This window comes from Brachycentrus maculatus, unplaced genomic scaffold (genome assembly GCF_059751285.1).
Source record: "Brachycentrus maculatus isolate JH-2025_06_01 unplaced genomic scaffold, ASM5975128v1 h1tg000439l, whole genome shotgun sequence".
In the NCBI taxonomy this organism is placed as follows: domain Eukaryota; kingdom Metazoa; phylum Arthropoda; class Insecta; order Trichoptera; family Brachycentridae; genus Brachycentrus; species Brachycentrus maculatus.
In genome coordinates this window covers 116162-135774 of record NW_028281187.1, presented here as the reverse complement: position 1 = coordinate 135774, position 19613 = coordinate 116162, and the positions used below count along the sequence as shown (strand labels likewise).

The 19613-nt window shown below is 32.4% G+C and overlaps 2 protein-coding genes across 2 annotated transcripts in view; one reads left to right on the top strand and one right to left on the bottom strand.

Annotated features, from left to right (window-relative positions):
* SIFaR (SIFamide receptor) overlaps nucleotides 1-19613 on the bottom strand; it is an 86569-nt gene that overhangs the window by 18007 nt on the left and 48949 nt on the right. The gene's annotated exons all lie outside the window — the stretch shown is intronic.
* On the top strand, nucleotides 731-6673 carry LOC148302581 (uncharacterized). The gene is made up of 3 exons (XM_088271391.1): nucleotides 731-817; nucleotides 1410-1844; nucleotides 6193-6673. The coding sequence occupies exons 1-3, from the start codon at nucleotides 806-808 to the stop codon at nucleotides 6643-6645; spliced, it is 900 nt and encodes a 299-aa protein (XP_088127517.1). The 5' UTR covers nucleotides 731-805; the 3' UTR covers nucleotides 6646-6673.

Sequence of the window (19613 nt, the reverse complement as noted above, 5' to 3'; positions counted from 1 at the left end):
GCCAGTTTAAGTCAAAAGAGACGGATAACGAAACACACAGATCCCGGGATCTACAAGAATGAAGAAGAAGAAGATGTTTATTAATATAGATGGATTATTGTTGTTATCAGTGCTGCAGATTTATTTAAAGATTTACAAAATTTATTTTTGACATATCTCAGTTCCTATGTTGAACGAGGATATCAACCACATGCGAACGATATTATTAGAACCCGAAAAAAATAGTATAAAATAAAAGGCTCGAATTAGTAGTATTCGAATTTTACAAATATTTATCAAGGAAAACAGTAACCTTTTAAGGCGCCAACGTTAATCCGATGACTAATAAATCAAACTGGTTCTATGAGTTTCCATAAATCTGAGCGAATCAATTTATTATTTTATGCTCCTTGAATTATTATTATAATTATTCAAACTAACGAATAAATTATGTGTTATTATATAATTAAACTATTCACATTTACTCAAATTGGTAAACAGTAAGTTGAAAGGTTAAATGTGACCGCAGTAATCATTTTCAGACAAGCTGAATGAACGAGACTTTTTGTATGATAGTTAATTTTCCTTACTCACATTGTTTGTTCGTTCGGGTAGAGCTTTTAGCATGTAAAATTGGGTTTGGCGCCGCAAAATGTTGTGTTTTTACTGTGAAATAGACACAGGAGGGAGATTTACTTCCTATAATAGGTACAATAACAATTTCAATCGAGTATAAAAGACAACGACCGTAAAAATATTTATCAGTTGTTCAGCAGTAGCTAATACATTCGTTTAATCTCAAACAAAACAAAACTAATCTTTCAAAATGTTCAAGTTTGTGAGTATTAATTTTATTCTTTCAAACACTAATAGAAAGCAGGTTCTGTGAAAATAAATAACGATTTTTTCAAATAATAAAAAGTATACAAAACAAACAAGTGAAAATTAAAAACGACGGATTCCTTACAAAGTGTCCTTAGAGATTGTAAAAATGTAAATCTGTTAAGGTTTCCTCGGGTGGTTTATTTGGAGGTTTTGTTTCGGACTTCCTATTTCTATAGACTAGATATTTACATACAATTTACCACAAAAGCGCTTACATAGCGTTGAAATACAATTTCAATATTTAAAAGGCCATTGACAAGGCGAACTGACAGTAAACTTGAATGAATAATGTGGTTCCCAAACGTTATTTGCTCAGCGAATTCAAAAAGCTACCTGTTTAACTAAATGATTTTTTTAATGAAAATATTTAAAATATTGCTAATATTATAGTACAAATATTTCGTTAATAAAATATGTTGTTTATTAGTAAAAATAGATAGTATACACACTTATAATGGATTATAAATATTTTATTTTATATGAAAATATCATATTTCTTTGATCATAATTCTTTCATATTATTAATTTGGCATATTTTTTTGCAGCTGGTTCTGTCCGCTCTCGTTGCTTGCGTCGCCGCCGCTCCCGCCCCCGGCCATGGGCTGGTGTCCCTGCACTCCGCCCCCGTGGTGGCCGTGCCCCTCGCTCACCAGAGCGTCTCCCACAGCAGCTCCGTAGTCCACCACGGCGCCCCCCTGGTGCACTCCGTGCACGCCGCTCCCCTCCTGCACTCCGCCCCCCTGGTGCACTCCGCTCCCCTCCTGCACTCTGCCCCTCTGGTGCACTCCGCCCCCCTCCTGCACTCCGCTCCCCTGGTGCACTCCGCCCCCCTGGTGCACTCCGCCCCCCTGGTGCACTCCGCCCCCCTAGTGCACTCCGTGCACGCCGCCCCCCTGGTGCACTCCGTGCACTCCGTGCCCCACTCCGTGTCCCACAGCAGCTCGGTGGTGCACCATGGCGCCTCCCTGGTCCACGCTCCAGTCTATGGACTCCATCATTAGGGTGCAACGAGAACATTGTAAATAATTTCTCATCTCAAAATAAACTCATAAGCAAATAAATGACGGTCTTTCATTTAACTTTTTTATCATTATTATTTTTGAGTTATTATCCCTTGATAAAACTTCTATGTATCGACAATCTGTAAATATGTATTCAAATAATAATTTATTATAATAACGAAACATACCAATATATATATATATATATATATATATATATACATATATATATATATATATATATATATATATATATATATATATATATATATATATATATATATATATATATACATACATATATATATATATATATATATATATATATATATATATATACATACATATATATATATATATATATATATATATATATATATATATATATATATATATATATATATAAAATAAATATAAAACCCTTACCGCACCCCAATGGTGCATAGGGCACTGCTTCATATAAACGCAGTGTTATCTCGATCGTTTACACATGAAGGAAAGGTGATCAGCCCTCCACTTCAGGTACCAGTCCAGTGTAAAATTGAATAAATATTAATATTACACTAAAGTGAAAAAATCACGTATATTTATTAAACCCCCCTGGGAATCGAACCCGGGACCTCCAGAACGGTAGCCGAGCTATTTAATATATTAATATATAATTTATTTATCAATCAAAGCACTTTCATAATGATAATCGTTATATTTATAGTTTTTTGGTCATCATGCCACAAGACAAAATGTCACCTTTCAAACAAAATGGGAAGGAAAACATTGACATTTCTTTGTATTGACGTTTTTTATCTTCTCAAGTGTTATGAATTCCGTGGGAGCACGTTTATGTTATATACATAGATAGGGTCACGAGAGAAGTGTACTAAAATAAATATTGTTCCAAATCTCTGATAGTCTTTTCCCCTATAAAGAATAAGAATATTCCTTTATTTTATATTGAAAGTGTCATCAACATAACATCACGAAGAATACAAACAAATATAAATCGAATTTAACAAAGGAATACATATTTTAAAGTTGTACTGTGTATTTTTCCTTCTAATGATATTTCGGCTACACTAAAAAAGAAATGACATTAGAGGGTTATTATTAAAGGGTTCTAATAGGCGTAGTGTTATGTTCACTACCATGCCGGAGGTCTTGGGTTCGATTGCCAGGGGAGATAAGTAAACACAGTGATTTTCCTTTCTTATGTTTACTTAATAACACTTCAGACTGGTACTTGAAGTGCTGAACTGATCACATTGCCTCATATAATTAACGATCAAGATGGTTCTTCTAAGATACGATGCAGTGCCCTATGCGCCATTGGGGGCAGACATGTTGAAATAGGGAGTTAAAATTGGGTTTTTTTATTGTATATTTTCTGTATTATTCTTTGTTTCAAGAAACACTCTCAAGTTTATGTTCAATAAATATTCTAGTGAGACCCCCGGAACCCTAAACCTGGAGCCTCCAGTACGACAGCCAAATGCGCTAACCACTACCCTACGGAGGTAGACAAAACTGTTGACCGTTTTACAAAATAATAATAATAATAAAATAAATATAAAATAATAATAAAAAGTCTGAATATTTATTAAATTAGTAATATTCAAAAATGTTAAATATTTTAGTTATTTTATGAAACATTTAGTGATTCACGTGAGAGAAAATTCATTTGACAACCATAATTGATTTTTTATAAAGTTGATCATTTCATAAAAAAAACATCTATCACAAAAAGCACCTTTAATATATTTTAAATGTTTTGAGGAATATTTTTGTAATATAATATTTCAATCGATGTCGAAATTATTTTAAGTGTAAACATGTTTCCGCGATATAAATTTTCGTTAACTTCTGAAAAAAAATGACAGTGGTATCGACTCTAGGCTTTGATATTTTAACTTGAAAAATAAATTTACTCTACGCGTAATGGGAAAGAAACACAATTTACCTGTGCACACAAACTACTTTATATACTGATGTATAAAATAAGTATACAAATTGTTTACTTATTACTTGGTCATTATTGTGATAAATTCGATTTTTAAGCTATAATCAACGAAATATTTGAAAACCAAGTAATAGAAAAATGATGTATTTTTTTGTCCGAAAATCTGGTCGTGAATATAAAAGCATTGATATTTTATTCATAATTATACCCGGGACCGGGAGGCACACGATTCATAACCTTTCATGTCTCAGGCGAAATCTTTGTGGGTTAAAAATGTAATTGCTTAAAAAAAATTGAGATATATATTTTTTTCATTTAAGGTGATTACCTTTAGACATACCTTTTCTTTTGAATAACGATGATGAAAACAATTGTTATTTAAAATAAAATGTATGTTTCAAACCATTATAAAGTAATTCAAATTTTTTTAAAAAAAAATAGGAAATAGATATAAATAAAATTCCCAGGCATAGATAAATTTAATAGAATATATGTAAACTACACACCAAAATGCAGAAACAGCATTATTGAGACCTGTTTGAAATATAGTTGTGAAATATAGAAACAAGTTAAGTGTTGTTATAATTATAATACGTAAATAAATCCTTACCCCGGAGCGGTGAAATAAAGTAACGAGCTATAACAGATTGAAATAATTAGATCGGAAAATGATAAATGTAGGTGTAATGTTATGTTTTGTGTAACGTTACAAGTATCCAATATAACGTAAAACTATATCGTGCAATCTATTTCCGATACAATAACAGAACCTGAACTGGAATAAAGTCTATATTACACTATATATAGATTAAATGTTGCCATTTTGGGTTGCCATTTTCTGTAAGTATTTATATTACTATTTAAAGATTATTTAAAGACCCCAATTAAAGACGTCATTTAAAAACAATTTTGAATGAATTCGTACAAACCTTCTCAATCGTCTCCGTCAGTCAAAATAACCTTATTTTTTTATCATTGATTCGTGTCCTCGACTGATATGTACTCGTATATCGGGACCTTTAATACAATTTACTGTACAAAGGTGCGCCGGTAGAAAAAAAGAAATAAACAGAGAAAAATAAATGGAAACAAAATTGTTGTTTTCGATAAGCTAAAGAATTTAAAAAATAATTGAAAAAACTAAAACTGCATATACTCATACATATTAGTATCCTTTGTATTTAAAAAAAAACTTGAATTGTTATATATTGGCGGCTGGGTAAACTTCCATCAAAGACTTGCCATTAAAAAATAAATAAAATTAACGTCAACCGGATTCAAGACCGTTACCTTTCCACTCGGATTTGTATTTTTTTACGTTGGTTTTCTAAGCAAAGAAATGTTTAAAGCGTATATCAAACATATTTTGTTGAATTATTGGTGGTTATTTCACCTACTCGTTAGCGCTTCTAGGAGAAATATCCACCATAATTTTCTTAATATAGAGACCCCAAAATTTTACGATTCATTAGAGAGCGATTTGTCTCAATGAATATTTCAAATAATACATAAAAACATTAATGCGTATTGTAGGATGTTGGAATATCGAATTTAAAAATACATACTTACAGAATACTAAGTAAAAAATAGGATATTATTTGAAAACCTATGGGATAAATCGAAAGTTATTTTATTAATCAATTGTGTAAAAAATCAATGCACATTGATCTGGCTTGTAGGTTTTTTCCCATGGAACTAATTAAAACAAAATACCGCAATTATAAATTTGTGTGGCACATTAAAATGTAAATGATAACATACTGTTGTAAATCATTTGGAATCTTAACATTGTCGTCGGCATTGACAAGTCAAGTCAAGTGAGTTGGTATCTCACCAGCTCTGGGACTCGGGCCTATGTTTGCACGAACAGTGCGAGACTCTAGTTAAGTCAGCATCGGGTCATAGAAAAGTGACAGTTGAATGTGCCGCGAAGGCTGCAAGGGTGCAGACTCTACGTTATTTTCTGTTCTGGTACGCAGTTTGTCAGTCGCAAGAGTGGTCGACCTCCTGCGGCCGGCCGAGGACGATCGCTGACTATATAAGCCTAGGAAGCCGCGCCGAAGTCATCAGTTTATCCTGAGGAATCATCGCCTTCACTAAACTACCCTCAACATGTTCAGCTTTGTGAGTGGCGTTTTTTTATAAATTTATTTCGGTGCATACAGTGAATTCTGGCAATCTAAATAGTGTCTGAATACTTTTTCATCCCCTATACTAGATGAAGTAGAAACAGAACTAGTACACCGCTCATTTTAGTGTCCTATTATAGGAGCCGATTACTGTTAATTATTTATCAACTTTATTTTTCCCGAAAAAAACATTGTTCGGATTGTAAGGCTTTGGATTTTGAATAATTTGTTTGTTTCCCAATAGGTGGTTCTGTCCGCCCTCGTGGCCTGCACCGCCGCCGCTCCCGGCCTGGTGGCCGTGCACTCCGCCCCCGTGGTGCACTCCGTGCACTCCGTGCCCGTCGTGCACGCCGCTCCCCTGGTGCACTCCGTGCCCGTTTCCCACGCGGTTTCCCACAGCAGCTCCGTGGTGCACCACAGCGCCCCCCTGATCAAGGCCGTCCCCGTCGTCCACGCCGCCCCCCTGATCAAGAGCGTGCCCATCGTCCACGCCGCCCCCCTGGTGCACTCCGCCCCCCTGGTGCACTCCGCCCCCCTGGTGCACTCCGCCCCCCTGGTGCACGCCGCCCCCCTCATCAAGACCATCCCCGTCTCCCACGCCGTGTCCCACAGCAGCTCCGTGGTCCACCACAGCGCCCCCCTGATCAAGGCTGTCCCCATCGTTCACTCTTCCCCCATTATCGCCGTCCATCATTAAGGCGTAGAAGTCAACCGTTTAATTTAAGTATTTAAGATTTTTTCGATCAATAAATTTCTTTATGACGAAATGTGTATTCTTTTATTGAATTATTTCCAAAATCCTCGAAATCACCGATGGTAAAGATATCAGATTCCGTATCCCAAACCCAAAGAAAGGAATTTCGACTACAGGATGACAGATACCGAAAAAAAATTCTTGTCAGAGAGCGTACAGGAATGTTTACGCAATTATATTATTTTGATCGGAACTAATATGTATTTTACAAAAAAAAAGACAAGTACAATCCACCTATGACTTGACGGTATAAACCACCACACTTAAGCACGTTGTCGATGAAGTTATGTTTTCAATTCATCTACAAGTATTATTTTTAATATACACTCGAATTGAGAATCGTTCAATTATTTAAAACACGCGAACGAATATTTAAAATAAACAGTGGGTAATTTTGTGTTAAGTAATAAGGAATTAAAATCGCGTTAATATAGGAACATAACATGTATTATGTTAAGATATGCGAGCCATTTTGTTGTTGTTTTATTGGGGTTACTATATCATTATCACGATAGTTGTGGGTCACGGCAATCTGCTCGCAACTCGTGCTAGTACCGCGACCGGTTTCTGTGCACAAAAAATGTTTGTCCTTCGAGTAATTTCTCCCAGGAATCTGCCGCTGGTTTCGCAACACCCAAATTTATTACGTTATTCGGTGGTTTTCTCCTACTGTCTTTTATCATTTTAAATTAATTAACTCTATAAATGGGTATTTTTCCAACCTGCTATTTTATTTTACCAGTACTTGCATCGTAATTTATATAAATCTTTTCTTTCCTAAGTACGTACTTTGAAAAAATCCGTTTCGTTTTAGTTTCCAAACATTTTTTAAAACCGTATTAGTAATATCCATAAAAATGAAGAAAAAAATCAATGAAATTGGTCAGATGTCTGGTTAGTTGAACAAATATTTACCTAAAAAATATTGAAGAAATTAAAGCTAACTGGAAACCAACTTAATTTTTCGTCCCTTTGATTGTACGTAAACACTATTTGATGTCCCAAGAGAGACGAAGCACCTTTTTATATAGAAAGTGTGGAAGTCCGAGCAATCACAAGCTTATCTGTAATTTCCGTAATACGTAAAGTTAAACATTCTACCCATCATTAAACATCCGTATTGCCATTTTCGTGTCTCAGTCAGAAATATTAGATAGAGCCGGCACCCGTTAAGAACTTAGTAAAGTAAATACTCCCCCTTCTAACCATAGATGAGAGTTCACGCATTAGGAAAACCCTGTAATATTATTTTATTTTCTTAACACATTATTTGACAATTGAAGTATTTTTCTTACATAAATGTATTTGATTGTTATTAAACACCGTATTTTAATAGATTTATATTATCCACTGACACTTCGTGATGGAATTGCATTTTTAATTTATTATTAGATTAAAACCAATATTTTTAGCTTTTCCACTTTTTTTATTTGACCAGCGACCGGGTTTCGTCGTTACCGACATCATCAGTCAGCCAGCCAGTCTGATGATGTCGGTAACGACGAAACCCGGTCGCTGGTCAAATAAAAAAAGTGGAAAAGCTAAAAATATTGGTTTTAATCTAATAATAAAACCGTATTTTACCTTTAGAAGTGCTACATTATGTTTTTTTTAACTAAGCCTTTACTCGACGTTTTAAGGAGATAAACCAATTTTTTAAACATAAAATAGGGTCTCTGTGACGATAACATTTTCAACAGAATATTAAAATCAACATTTTAATTTATTCAAATTATAAATTCTAGCATATTTTATATCATGTAGCTATATTTATAGCATATTTTAAAATACTTTTTATATAATTGTATTAAAATAGTAAATGCGAAAATAACCATCATTATGGAGAAAATTTTATTTACATAAGCATGTTCACAACATCAATGACAAAAATGTATATACGTATACTGTCGATACCGTTATAAATAAAATGAAAATCCCAATTTTTTTTAACATATGAAGTAATTTTATGAAATGGGAATTAATATCTTTAAGAAAATCGAACTTTAAAAAAGGTATTAAACTCGCCGAAACGAACACCTTGTTGTGAAAAATGGATAAAAATATCGTTTATTTACTAATCCAAATTATGTTATTTATTTTGCCAAAACTACCATAGATAAATGTGAGAGATTGATAATATTTCCAAATCAATATTTCACATCTTGCGAGTAAATGCGTTACATAACAAATATTTTTTTGTGATTTCTTTTTTTAATTAGTTTTTGTAAATGTAATATTATAAGTAGATACACATACGATTATTATTTTATAAATACAAATAATAACTTCTAAGTATATGTGTAATGCGTATTACGCATTAAAGAAATTTTTGTACGACAAATTTACATATTGTCCGCAGTGCTAAAAAATACTCTGAGTAAAAAATAAAAAGTACTAAATTCGCTGAGTTTTCTTTTATCCAATTAATCCATGTAATTTACGAAAGGAAAAAAAATCGCGAAGGTTTTGAGGGCATTTTTTCTCACTAAACAAAATCCCCGTGTCTAAATGATTTACTCAAAAGGACAGACTTAAAAAAAGGCATTTAAGAAAATGAAGACTAATTATACTATCTTTGGGTCTCCATTATTTAATTTTGAAATATTTTAAATGTACGAACAAAAGATTTAATAAAAGCAAAATGACGCTACACATCCAACAATAAATAGTCAATATACGTGTTAATTTAACTCGTGTATTTTGTGAAGATACATCTTACTTGTAGTAGTAAATATATTTTTTTGAATTTTAATCAATCTTTACAATTCGTGTTTGAATCGGTTATAAATCCGAAGAAACAAATATTTATATATATATATATATATATATATATATATATATATATATATATATATATATATATATATATATATATATATATATATATATATATATAAAAATATATTTTTATTTATTTATATATTTATATATATATTTATATTTATATAAACCAATGGACGCCAAATTTCCGTTGAACATAAATGTATTAAATTTTCAATAAATAAGCATAAATGTTTGAAAGAGGGAAAAAAAATCAATTTTTTATGTGATATTTTTATTTGAAAAATTAAAATACTAACATAACCAGATGTAACAATTTATACACAACATTTAACACCAATAAATGAAATAAAAAAAATGTCTTTTAAAAAATAAAACTTTTTAGGTATTATAATAGTACGATTCACTAAGCATCCTTCCACGAGGAACATGGGAATATGAACTGGATTATCGTGCGCGAGACAAGAGAATGTCAGATGAACAGGCGGAGGATTAAGTTCTGGAGTGTCAGTCAACCAAGGATTGGAAGCAGAAACATGGGCCGAAAGCCGGCGCTATGGACAGATGACCGGCATTGTTGGCGTAAAGGAGTGGTTGAGAACGATCTGGACCAAAAGAAGTGGTACGTATTGAAGAAGACCTTTGCCCAGCTGTGGCAAATGCGAGCTGAGAGAGAAAGGTTCACTAATAAAACTAACATACTATAACTCATATCCTGGTAAAACGGATGATGAATATATGATTCAGTCAGACGGTAAGATGTTTAATCGATTAATTACTTTCGACATGAACCGATTTATGGTGACCAGAATGGTCGACAACAGAGCTACTATGTGTTATGGTAGATTTGGATGAAGAGGGTACTGCGTGGTATGCTAAGTGATGAGACACCGGCACCGAATGGACCACTGGAGTAACGTGGTGCACGGAGTGAACTACAGGAGCAGCATGGTGAACTTCATGAACGACTGGAGTGGCGTGGTGAACTTCATGGACTACCGGAGCTACGTGTTGAACCTGGACGACTGGAGTTGCGTGGTGGACTTGGTGAACAACCGGGGTGGCGTGGTGAACTTCGTGCACGACCGGAGTAGCGTGGTGTATAGAGTGAACTACGGGAGTCGCGTGGTGAACTTCGTGTACGACCGGAGCAGCGTGGTGTATAGAGTGAACTACGGGAGTCGCGTGGTGAACAGCGTGCACTAGTGGAGTGGCGTGATGAACAGCGTGAACAGCGGGAACGGCATGATGGACTTCGTGTACAACGGGAGCCACATGCACCTCGTGAGTGCTGTGCAAAGTATGCAAGACGGGAGCGGAATGAACAGTGTTCCTGTGAATTGTGAGAGAACTTGTGCGAGACACCGATATCGGATTCTCTTTGTATTCTGCCACCGGGGCGGACAGAGCACCACACATCAGAGACAAGAGGCACACCTAAAGAGGGATGAAAACGAAAATTTAAAATAAAAATTGTTTATAAAATTATGTTTATTGTTTCATATAAAAAAATGGTAGTTTTCCTCGGCTAGTTCGACTTTATATTTGTTATAAAGTAATTTCAGACACTTGATAAATTATCCTCAAATCACATTTTCTATAAAGCAATATAAGTAGGTTTCATTCGTGTATTTAGATTGAGTTATTAAACGACACAAGAGTAGGTATTAGATTAAATGCATTCAATATGTTACAGTGAGTGAATTCTGTTTCATTACAACTTTTAGAGCTTTACTTAAATAATCGGTTTCAACTGTTGCAACGATGCCTTGATTTATACATAAAATTTAAACTTGTGATAAATATATATTTTTTAATAAATAATGGTAAGCATTCACAAAAATCAATTAAAAGAGACCAAGCATTAACTATCCGCAGTATTATCTGTTTCAGGGCTAATTGCCCTGTTGGTGATAAAACTGGTCTTGAGTGAAGTATAGTAAATCGATGTCGAATTAAGAGAGATATCAATAGGTACAGTAAAAGTAAACTAACGAATAGTCACTTACGAGGGCGAACATTTTGGTGAAATTATTACTAGGATATGCAACTACTGCAGGAGCAAGCCGAGAAGTGACTGGTGCAGAGTGGATCCTTTCGTGTCCTTTTATATTTAAAATATTACCAAATTTCTGAGCGATCACAGTCAGGCCCACTTAAAATTCCGAATCGTCGAAATCGATAAGCATTATGTGTAGGGATATCATTACTGACCACAGTCATTATCTCCCACACTGGCTGTGTAGTGGTGTAGGGTACGGGGAGAGAGATAGTCCACTACCACTACGCGTTCATTGCTCGGAACGTAATCAACTTTCTTCGTGTAAGTACATATTATGTATGTGCAGATGTATGTAAGTACGCAATAAATTGTCCCTTTCGATCTTCCACATTTGGTCTTATGACGCTTAAATCAAGGCAAAAGCCCTCACATACGTATGAGCCGTACAACAACAAATCTTCATCTGCTATGGTTAACAAATCCTTCAAAATTGACGTTTTTATTTTTACATAATATTTATTCCAGCTTATACATATATTCCACCATCATTAAAAAAAAATATTTTCTATGTTGTGCTTTCTCATTCTTAAACGTTAAATTTCAAAACTTTTACAATTTTTTCGTAAAACTAAACAATTCTTAAATTTAAATAGTATGCATATTTTTGATTTTATTTGAATGTCTTATAATATATTAATATGTACCAGACAATTTCTTAGAAAAATAAAATAAAATACCATGTAAATCTCATAATTAGCAGATACAAGATTTTTGTTCATGTTTATTATCAAAGTGAAAAATACAAAACTTTTTTCAGGAATACAAAATTACCTTTATTCTATTTACAATTACAAACAAAGCAAGAATATGTTGACTTTATGCGTCTAAATATTTGAGTACAACTAGGAGGTTAACTTTGAAGGGATTATAATCAAGATTTAATATTCATTTACAAACTGAGACAAAGTAATGATGAGGAGAATATGAAAGCTTTTTGGACATTTATAGCGCTTACAAACTGTCATTGTCTGATTAATTGATCTCTGATAACATTTACCATACTATCCAAGAAGGAGTAATCCATACTTTTCAATTTACAAACCATTTATATTCTCATAAATGGTGCCTACTTACTTGCTTAAAAAGTGTCTTTATAAGCAAGTAAGTAGGCGTAAATACTCGTAATATAAATAATTCCATATTTCCTTTCTACAAATTTTCTCTTCTCTGCAAATACAAAAATAATATGGCACTCTTACTAAGTATCACTTTCCCAAATTCTTTGATACTTAAAAAACGGCATTTTCTACTGATTTTATTTTAATTTTTTAATTAATGAAACAAGTATTTTGTCCAATATTTCGAACTATGGAAAACAAACGAAGTGGACACAGTGATGCAAACAGTATTTTCATTTTTATTGAGCCAGAAGACGACCTGGTTAAAGCTCAAACATTAATATTCGTGAATTGTAGAGAAGTTAATGAAATTCTCCAAATATGTCATTTTTCTCAGACGTATCTGGTAGCAGGCGCCTCCTATAGCCTGAGGCGGTCAACGCTCAAACCTGTCGCCCCAAGTCTCCAACGGGTTTCCCATCGATAATAAAACTGATCGATTCCATTCAAACAGCGCAATATTCACTAAATGGTTGGCTGTTCAATCTGCCAGAGACATTTATCGAAGCACTTGACATTCAATGGAACTTTCGGTAGGTACTGGCGGCGCTGTATTTTCAAGGTACGGACAATTCATTACAAATACAAATAAATCAATCAAAACGAAGCCATTCATTATTTAGAGTTAATTGAATAAATAGTATCGTATTAAATAACTTTTAAATGTAGGCCAATTTTGTCAGATTAATGTCTAAGAACGGTTTCACTTAACCCTTTCTTGAGTCGTTTTGAAACAGTTTCTTTTTATTCTTTATTTTTCTAGCATTTTTCGTATTTTTTAAAGATAGGTAGGTACGTGCACTATTTGAGCGCGGGCAGGGTCAATTGTCTCATCAGAGACGAAAAAAATTACTTACAAGTTTAAAATCTCAAGCGGTATGGAGAGGCAAAATGTTGCATTCGTCATTTATGATTTTACAATAGTAAAAAAAGATCACCTTAGACAGCCGATGATAGGGTCACAAGCTATCCTCAGTTAATTCTGATACTTCCATATACTTCTCATAGATTGCATGTTTTTTTTAATATTTCTTTTTTTGACCAGTCAGATAGATTAGGTTCCAAAGGGTTAATTAAAGAAATTGCATTAATAAACCGCTTTTTCTACCATGATTTATTCATTTTCGGCAAGGCGGTTTACTTCTCACTCCACGTATAATCTGGTGGCGATAATGTGTCATGATTTGTGTAATGAATGTTTGAGTTCTTTGTTTGGTGCTGTACGCGACAAGGCCAACCTAGGAGTTAATGCAATTCGTAAGGGACATCACTTACTTGTATCTCGCCCTTGTTTCTCCGAAGGAATGTACTTCCAATTTAATGAGCTGTTTTAAATGACGTCCCACAATAAAGTTACGCATGTTATCAACGAAAAAATTAATTAAGACCCACTTTGTTAAGGAATATGAAAACAATTAGGTCAACTCAGTTTATTAAATAAAGTCTCGAATTGCTCATAGAATTCTGAAAAAACAACTTTTTATAAAAAACAAAAAAAAACAAATTGAAAACCAGTTATGAAAACGTTAATTAAAACCGTTTTTGATTCATAACAAAATATAAAAAATCTTAATATGAGTTCAAAATATCTCATTACTGTATATGTTTAAGAGAACATAAATAAGTAAATAAATATTTATATATATATATTTATATATATATATGTATATATATATATATATATATATATATATATATATATATATATATATATATATATTTATATGTATATATATATATATATATATATATATATATATATATATATATATATATATATATATATATATATATATATATATATATATATATATATATATATATATATACAAAAATTAACATAGATTTTAAGAAAAAATATATAAATTTTTATTTAAAAACAGATAGGTATTGCCACATATTATTGAGAGTTAAATAAACTGGTCCAATTTTTTTCCATCTGTTTGGGACGAGTCTTTAAGTTTTTTGGACACAGCCAGAAAAAAACCTTGAAAAGTTAACAGTGATGAGGTAAGGTAATAGAAGAAGAGGAAGAATCAAGGCTGCTTCATGTTCTTCACTTGTTGGAGCGATGCCGTGTGCCGGCAGAGGTGGAGGACAACTATATATCACTGTATGTTTATAGTTGTCACGACCCTCAGCAATGAGGACAACGACGTAGAAGAATTTGCATGTACTCAAATTAGAGAATAATTTACGATGAATCTTCATTAAAAATAATATTAAAAAAATCATAGAAATACGTTTGGAATAATCCTACTCGTATTCCTTTATTATTCTATTTGCTTCCGGAATGTTTGCCAAGTTTAACAGTGATACTTTAGATCTGAATTCTGAGCCAATTACGAGTTACATAATGAAGCATTATCATCTCAATTTGGCAACTGAGAATATTTGTTCCGAAAAGAAACATAAAGAAGTAATTTTTCTGTTATTTTGTTTCATAAACAATACATAGGCGAGATACAATAGTAGTTTGCTGTTTTTAAATCTTGAACTCACTTTCTGCATGTTAATAATGTGATAGGTTCAAGGTTTACTTGAATAAACTTTTGAGGTCATATTTTTTAATACATTATAGTATTAAAAAAAATAAAAGGCATGCGTTATCGATTAAACTTGAAATTGTTTTTGAAGTGTATTTTTTGGGCATTTGGATATCGTTCAAGATTCCAGAGCTCTATTGCTGACCGATAGGGTCAATTTGAGTATTTTTAGGTTGTACAGTAATATGTAAGCGCTGACGACTGTAAGATGGAATACCTTTTGTTTGTCATGTGACGTTTACTTCATTGGAAGTTGAGATATTATTGATTTGTATTTTCTCAAATAAATGAAGCAATTTGCAACAAAACCATCCACATGGCTGGAGGGATACGGTTTTATAATTATTAATGACACATTTTGCGTTAAAGGACTCGTTTATTCCCCAAAGGACTCGAACGAATTCTCAGATTAAAACTCGCACCGCTAGTACGAATACGCGTACGTAACTTGAAGCGCAGGTTGTAAAACAGACCTGCTTTATAACTATTACGATTTTGCCTATATACGGCTATCCGTGCCCGTACAAGATTGTTTAATTTGGGCACGGTAATGTGCAATGTTCCTCGAGAAATTAGTACTAATGATAAAATCAAAACCATTAATCTACAATAGAAAACCAATTTTTCTTTTCTCGTGGTCTAAAAGCGGAGGTTGAGAATAATGCGAAATGCTAACAAAAGTACGAAGTCTCAAACCTATTTTCGATTGACTGTATTAAGTCTTTCAATAGAATCACGCGATTCACGAATTCGGGGGTTATGAAAAATTAAGTCGTATTAATCATTATTGGACATCGACAGCTTAATAAAACGATTAAAGGCGAAATACTACGAAGGTAAGCAGGGTAGGTGCACCATCATTGGACAGTTCAATGTTGTTCATTTTAAAGTCGTTTACTTACTTTATTATTGAGATTATGGATAGAAGTTTAAGGAAATTTATTTGAAAACTAAAGAGTAAAAATATATTAACATCATTGTAAACCAGCAATGCACAGACTCAAAATATTAAAATCATAAAACTATTTTAGTTCAGTCATTCATTTATTTATAAAAATGATTCCGATCTGGATAAAGGTACTTACAAAAATTTTTTTTTTAATGAAATTAAGTCATGCTGCACAGGAAATCATAAAAGTAAAATACATTTATTAACGTATACAAGTACAAATTCATTCATAAATCTATAAAATAAACAATATTTCTTGGAACAAAAAAGTTAAACTAAAAATCTGATAAAATATAATCATCGTTATAGTTTTATTCAGTGGTATAATGCCTTTGTATGACGATACTTTTACAAACCGACGATTCGATCTTTATTGCATGGAATACCAATAGGGCAAAAATATAAATACATTGTATCATAAAATTAAATTTAAAATTAAAGCGTAATTTAGTATTCTGTGTATGAATATGAATGAAAAATGTTTGAATTGACTTAAAATAATCCTTTTGTTTTTGTAACCATTATTAAGTCAGTGTTCAACAATGGTGCTCGCATCCTACGCGATATCTCTAGTATAAAATGAGAGTCTAAAAATTAAAAGTTGAAATAATTGTGTCACGCTTGTCTCAAGAGGTGCTATACGAGTCGTATCAGGTTCAGGTTCAAAAGCTGTCATGATGAAATTGTTATTGGTGAGTGCCAAATTATTACTTATTACCCGTAAACAAAATTTAAACACACTTTAAGGGGAAAGTTCACAGAACAAATAAAATATATATTTTTTAAAAATGTTTTGAATATGTTATTTTGTGTCCGAATCTTTGGAAGAAAAAAATCCTATGTTTTTTTCCAAAAAATGGTTATTTGACACTGTCGTTAAAAAAATGCGGCTCGAAAATGTTGTTAAAAGAGCTAATATTTTTCAAGAAAATTCACTAGAAATTTTTAAAATGAAATAATCGAAATATGTATAATGTTTCATGTACTGTTGTATGCCAGTAAGGTATTAATACGAAGAAATTGACTTCATTCAATTAAACAAGTTAATATCTAAGGTACGTTACAACTCATGCCGCTCTCGGTTCAGATCAACGTAAGTAATGCCAAACTAGACATTTACGTAGACAGCGATTATTTACGGAGAGTGTTTTTGGTCATTATTTTCTCGCTGTCGTAATTTCTTCAGTTCTGGACAAAGTACATACTCGTTTCTACTCTCCTCTTAATATAATTTAAATACAAGTGACATACATCATTATTACTCGAGTCCAGACTGACTGATCCACTATTATCAACTCGCGAGTCTGACAAAAAATTATTACTCAACGCCAATAATTTACATTTTTGAAAGCCAGACTTTTTCATATCAATTATTTAAATGTTCGGTTTGTGACCTATTTTCAGTTACACATTTCATATAAAGTATTACCCTGTTCATATAATTTACAGTGAATTTTTCAATAAATAACTCATCTTACGATATTTGTAACACCTCCGCTTTCAGGGTATAATTTATGTGTTCACGCAGTAACGTATAATAATGAAAAATAAAAGCTCGGACACCATTAAAATAAAAAATTAACCGAAAAATAAATATTGTAAAAAAAGTAAAAATACATTTGAAAAAAAACACGATAAAAAAACTTTTCATGGGTAATTTACATTATGAAGAGAAGTCTTAAATTGAAATAGTCAGATTTTATTCCTGTGCTTTGACTCATGTTCTCGATATTATATAAAAAAAAGATGAATAATATGAAGCATCAACTGGAAGATATATTTATTCTTAAATGGTTTATGAATGTTAGCTAACACAAGCTAGTTTATGTACAGGTATGTAACCCCGAGTCGTTACTGCTATACACAAGGAGTATTTTTCAACCTTGAGCTCTTTCACTCATGCCATCAAATTTCTAATTATAAAAATATTGTCTATTCCTCTGACATATTAAAGATTCTGGTTCAAGTTAAGATAAAAAATATTATTGTGATTTAAAATAAATACGTTGGTTAGTATTTAACCAAAATGGTAATTTGAGATAAATTTTTTTCTATTTCAGTTCGTGTTAGCTTCGATTACAGTAACAGCGACTGCCCCGATACCTGGTTTACACATAAGCCTTGGTTTGGGTCATCCAGCAGCTCTCTCCTATCCGCTGGTACAAGCAACTCCAGTGATACAATCCCTACCAGTGGTACATTCCGTACCAGTGGTGCATTCCGTACCAGTGGTCGAATCTGTACCAGTGGTACATTCAGTGCCCGTGGTGCATTCTGTACCAGCGTATCATTCTGTCTCATTGGTACATTCATCACCAGTTGTACACCATGTTCCAGTGGTGCATTCCCACGCGGCTGTACATCACCACCACCATCATCATTCTCCGAAGCACGTAGTAAGAGTCAAGCCGGTATATAAAAACAAACGTTATGGTTAAATGTAAACTTTGTAATAATTATAGGCTTAATTAAATATTAAATATTATAAGACTGCTTTATCTTCATTATACACACACACACACACACATATATATGTAAATATATATATATTTATAAATATATATATATATATATATATATATATATATATATATATATATATATATATATATATATATATATATATATATATATATACAAATATATAAATAAAAATTGACAAATGTATATTAATTTAAATATAAACAAAATGTATTCGGTGTTTTATCTCTGAAATTCATTAACCATTTATATGCCTATTAGTTTTAGTTCAAAAAAAATCTAAACATAAAATAATGTAAAAAATCATTGTTTACCGTTTTGAAAGTAAAATGTAGTGATATATTATTAGATTAAAACCAATTTTTTTAGCTTTTCCACTTTATTTTTATTTGACCAGCGACCGGGTTTCGTCGTTACCGACATTATCAGACTGGTCTGATGATGTCGGTAACGACGAAACCCGGTCGCTAGTCAAATAAAAATAAAGTGGAAAAGCTAAAAATATTGGTTTTAATCTAATAATATATTAAAAATGCAATTCCATCACGAAGTGTCAGTGGATAATATAAATCTATTAAAATGTATTGAGGTCTAAAAAAATAAAAAATAACTTTATTTTACGTTTAGTTTGGGGTTTCTCAAAGATAAAATTTTATTAAAATTATGAAATACTTGGTGTCCAATGTATTTTAAGATATAGAATCCACCTCTATATCGTAAAACGATTTATTTTCTCAGTAAATAACTACACGACGGATAAAATGTTATTCGTGTGGTGTTTTACGGATCAATAAATTTTGTACACACGCTTCTGTACCTGGACGCACCATGTTGAATAAAAATAAATGAAGTGTCCAGTAATCTAAAAACTAATTTTAAATTTATTTTTAACCTCATAAAAGTTTAGTACCTATCTGCCTCAAAATCTCTCTATGTTTATATAGAAGTTCATATATTTACATGTCTAAGAATGT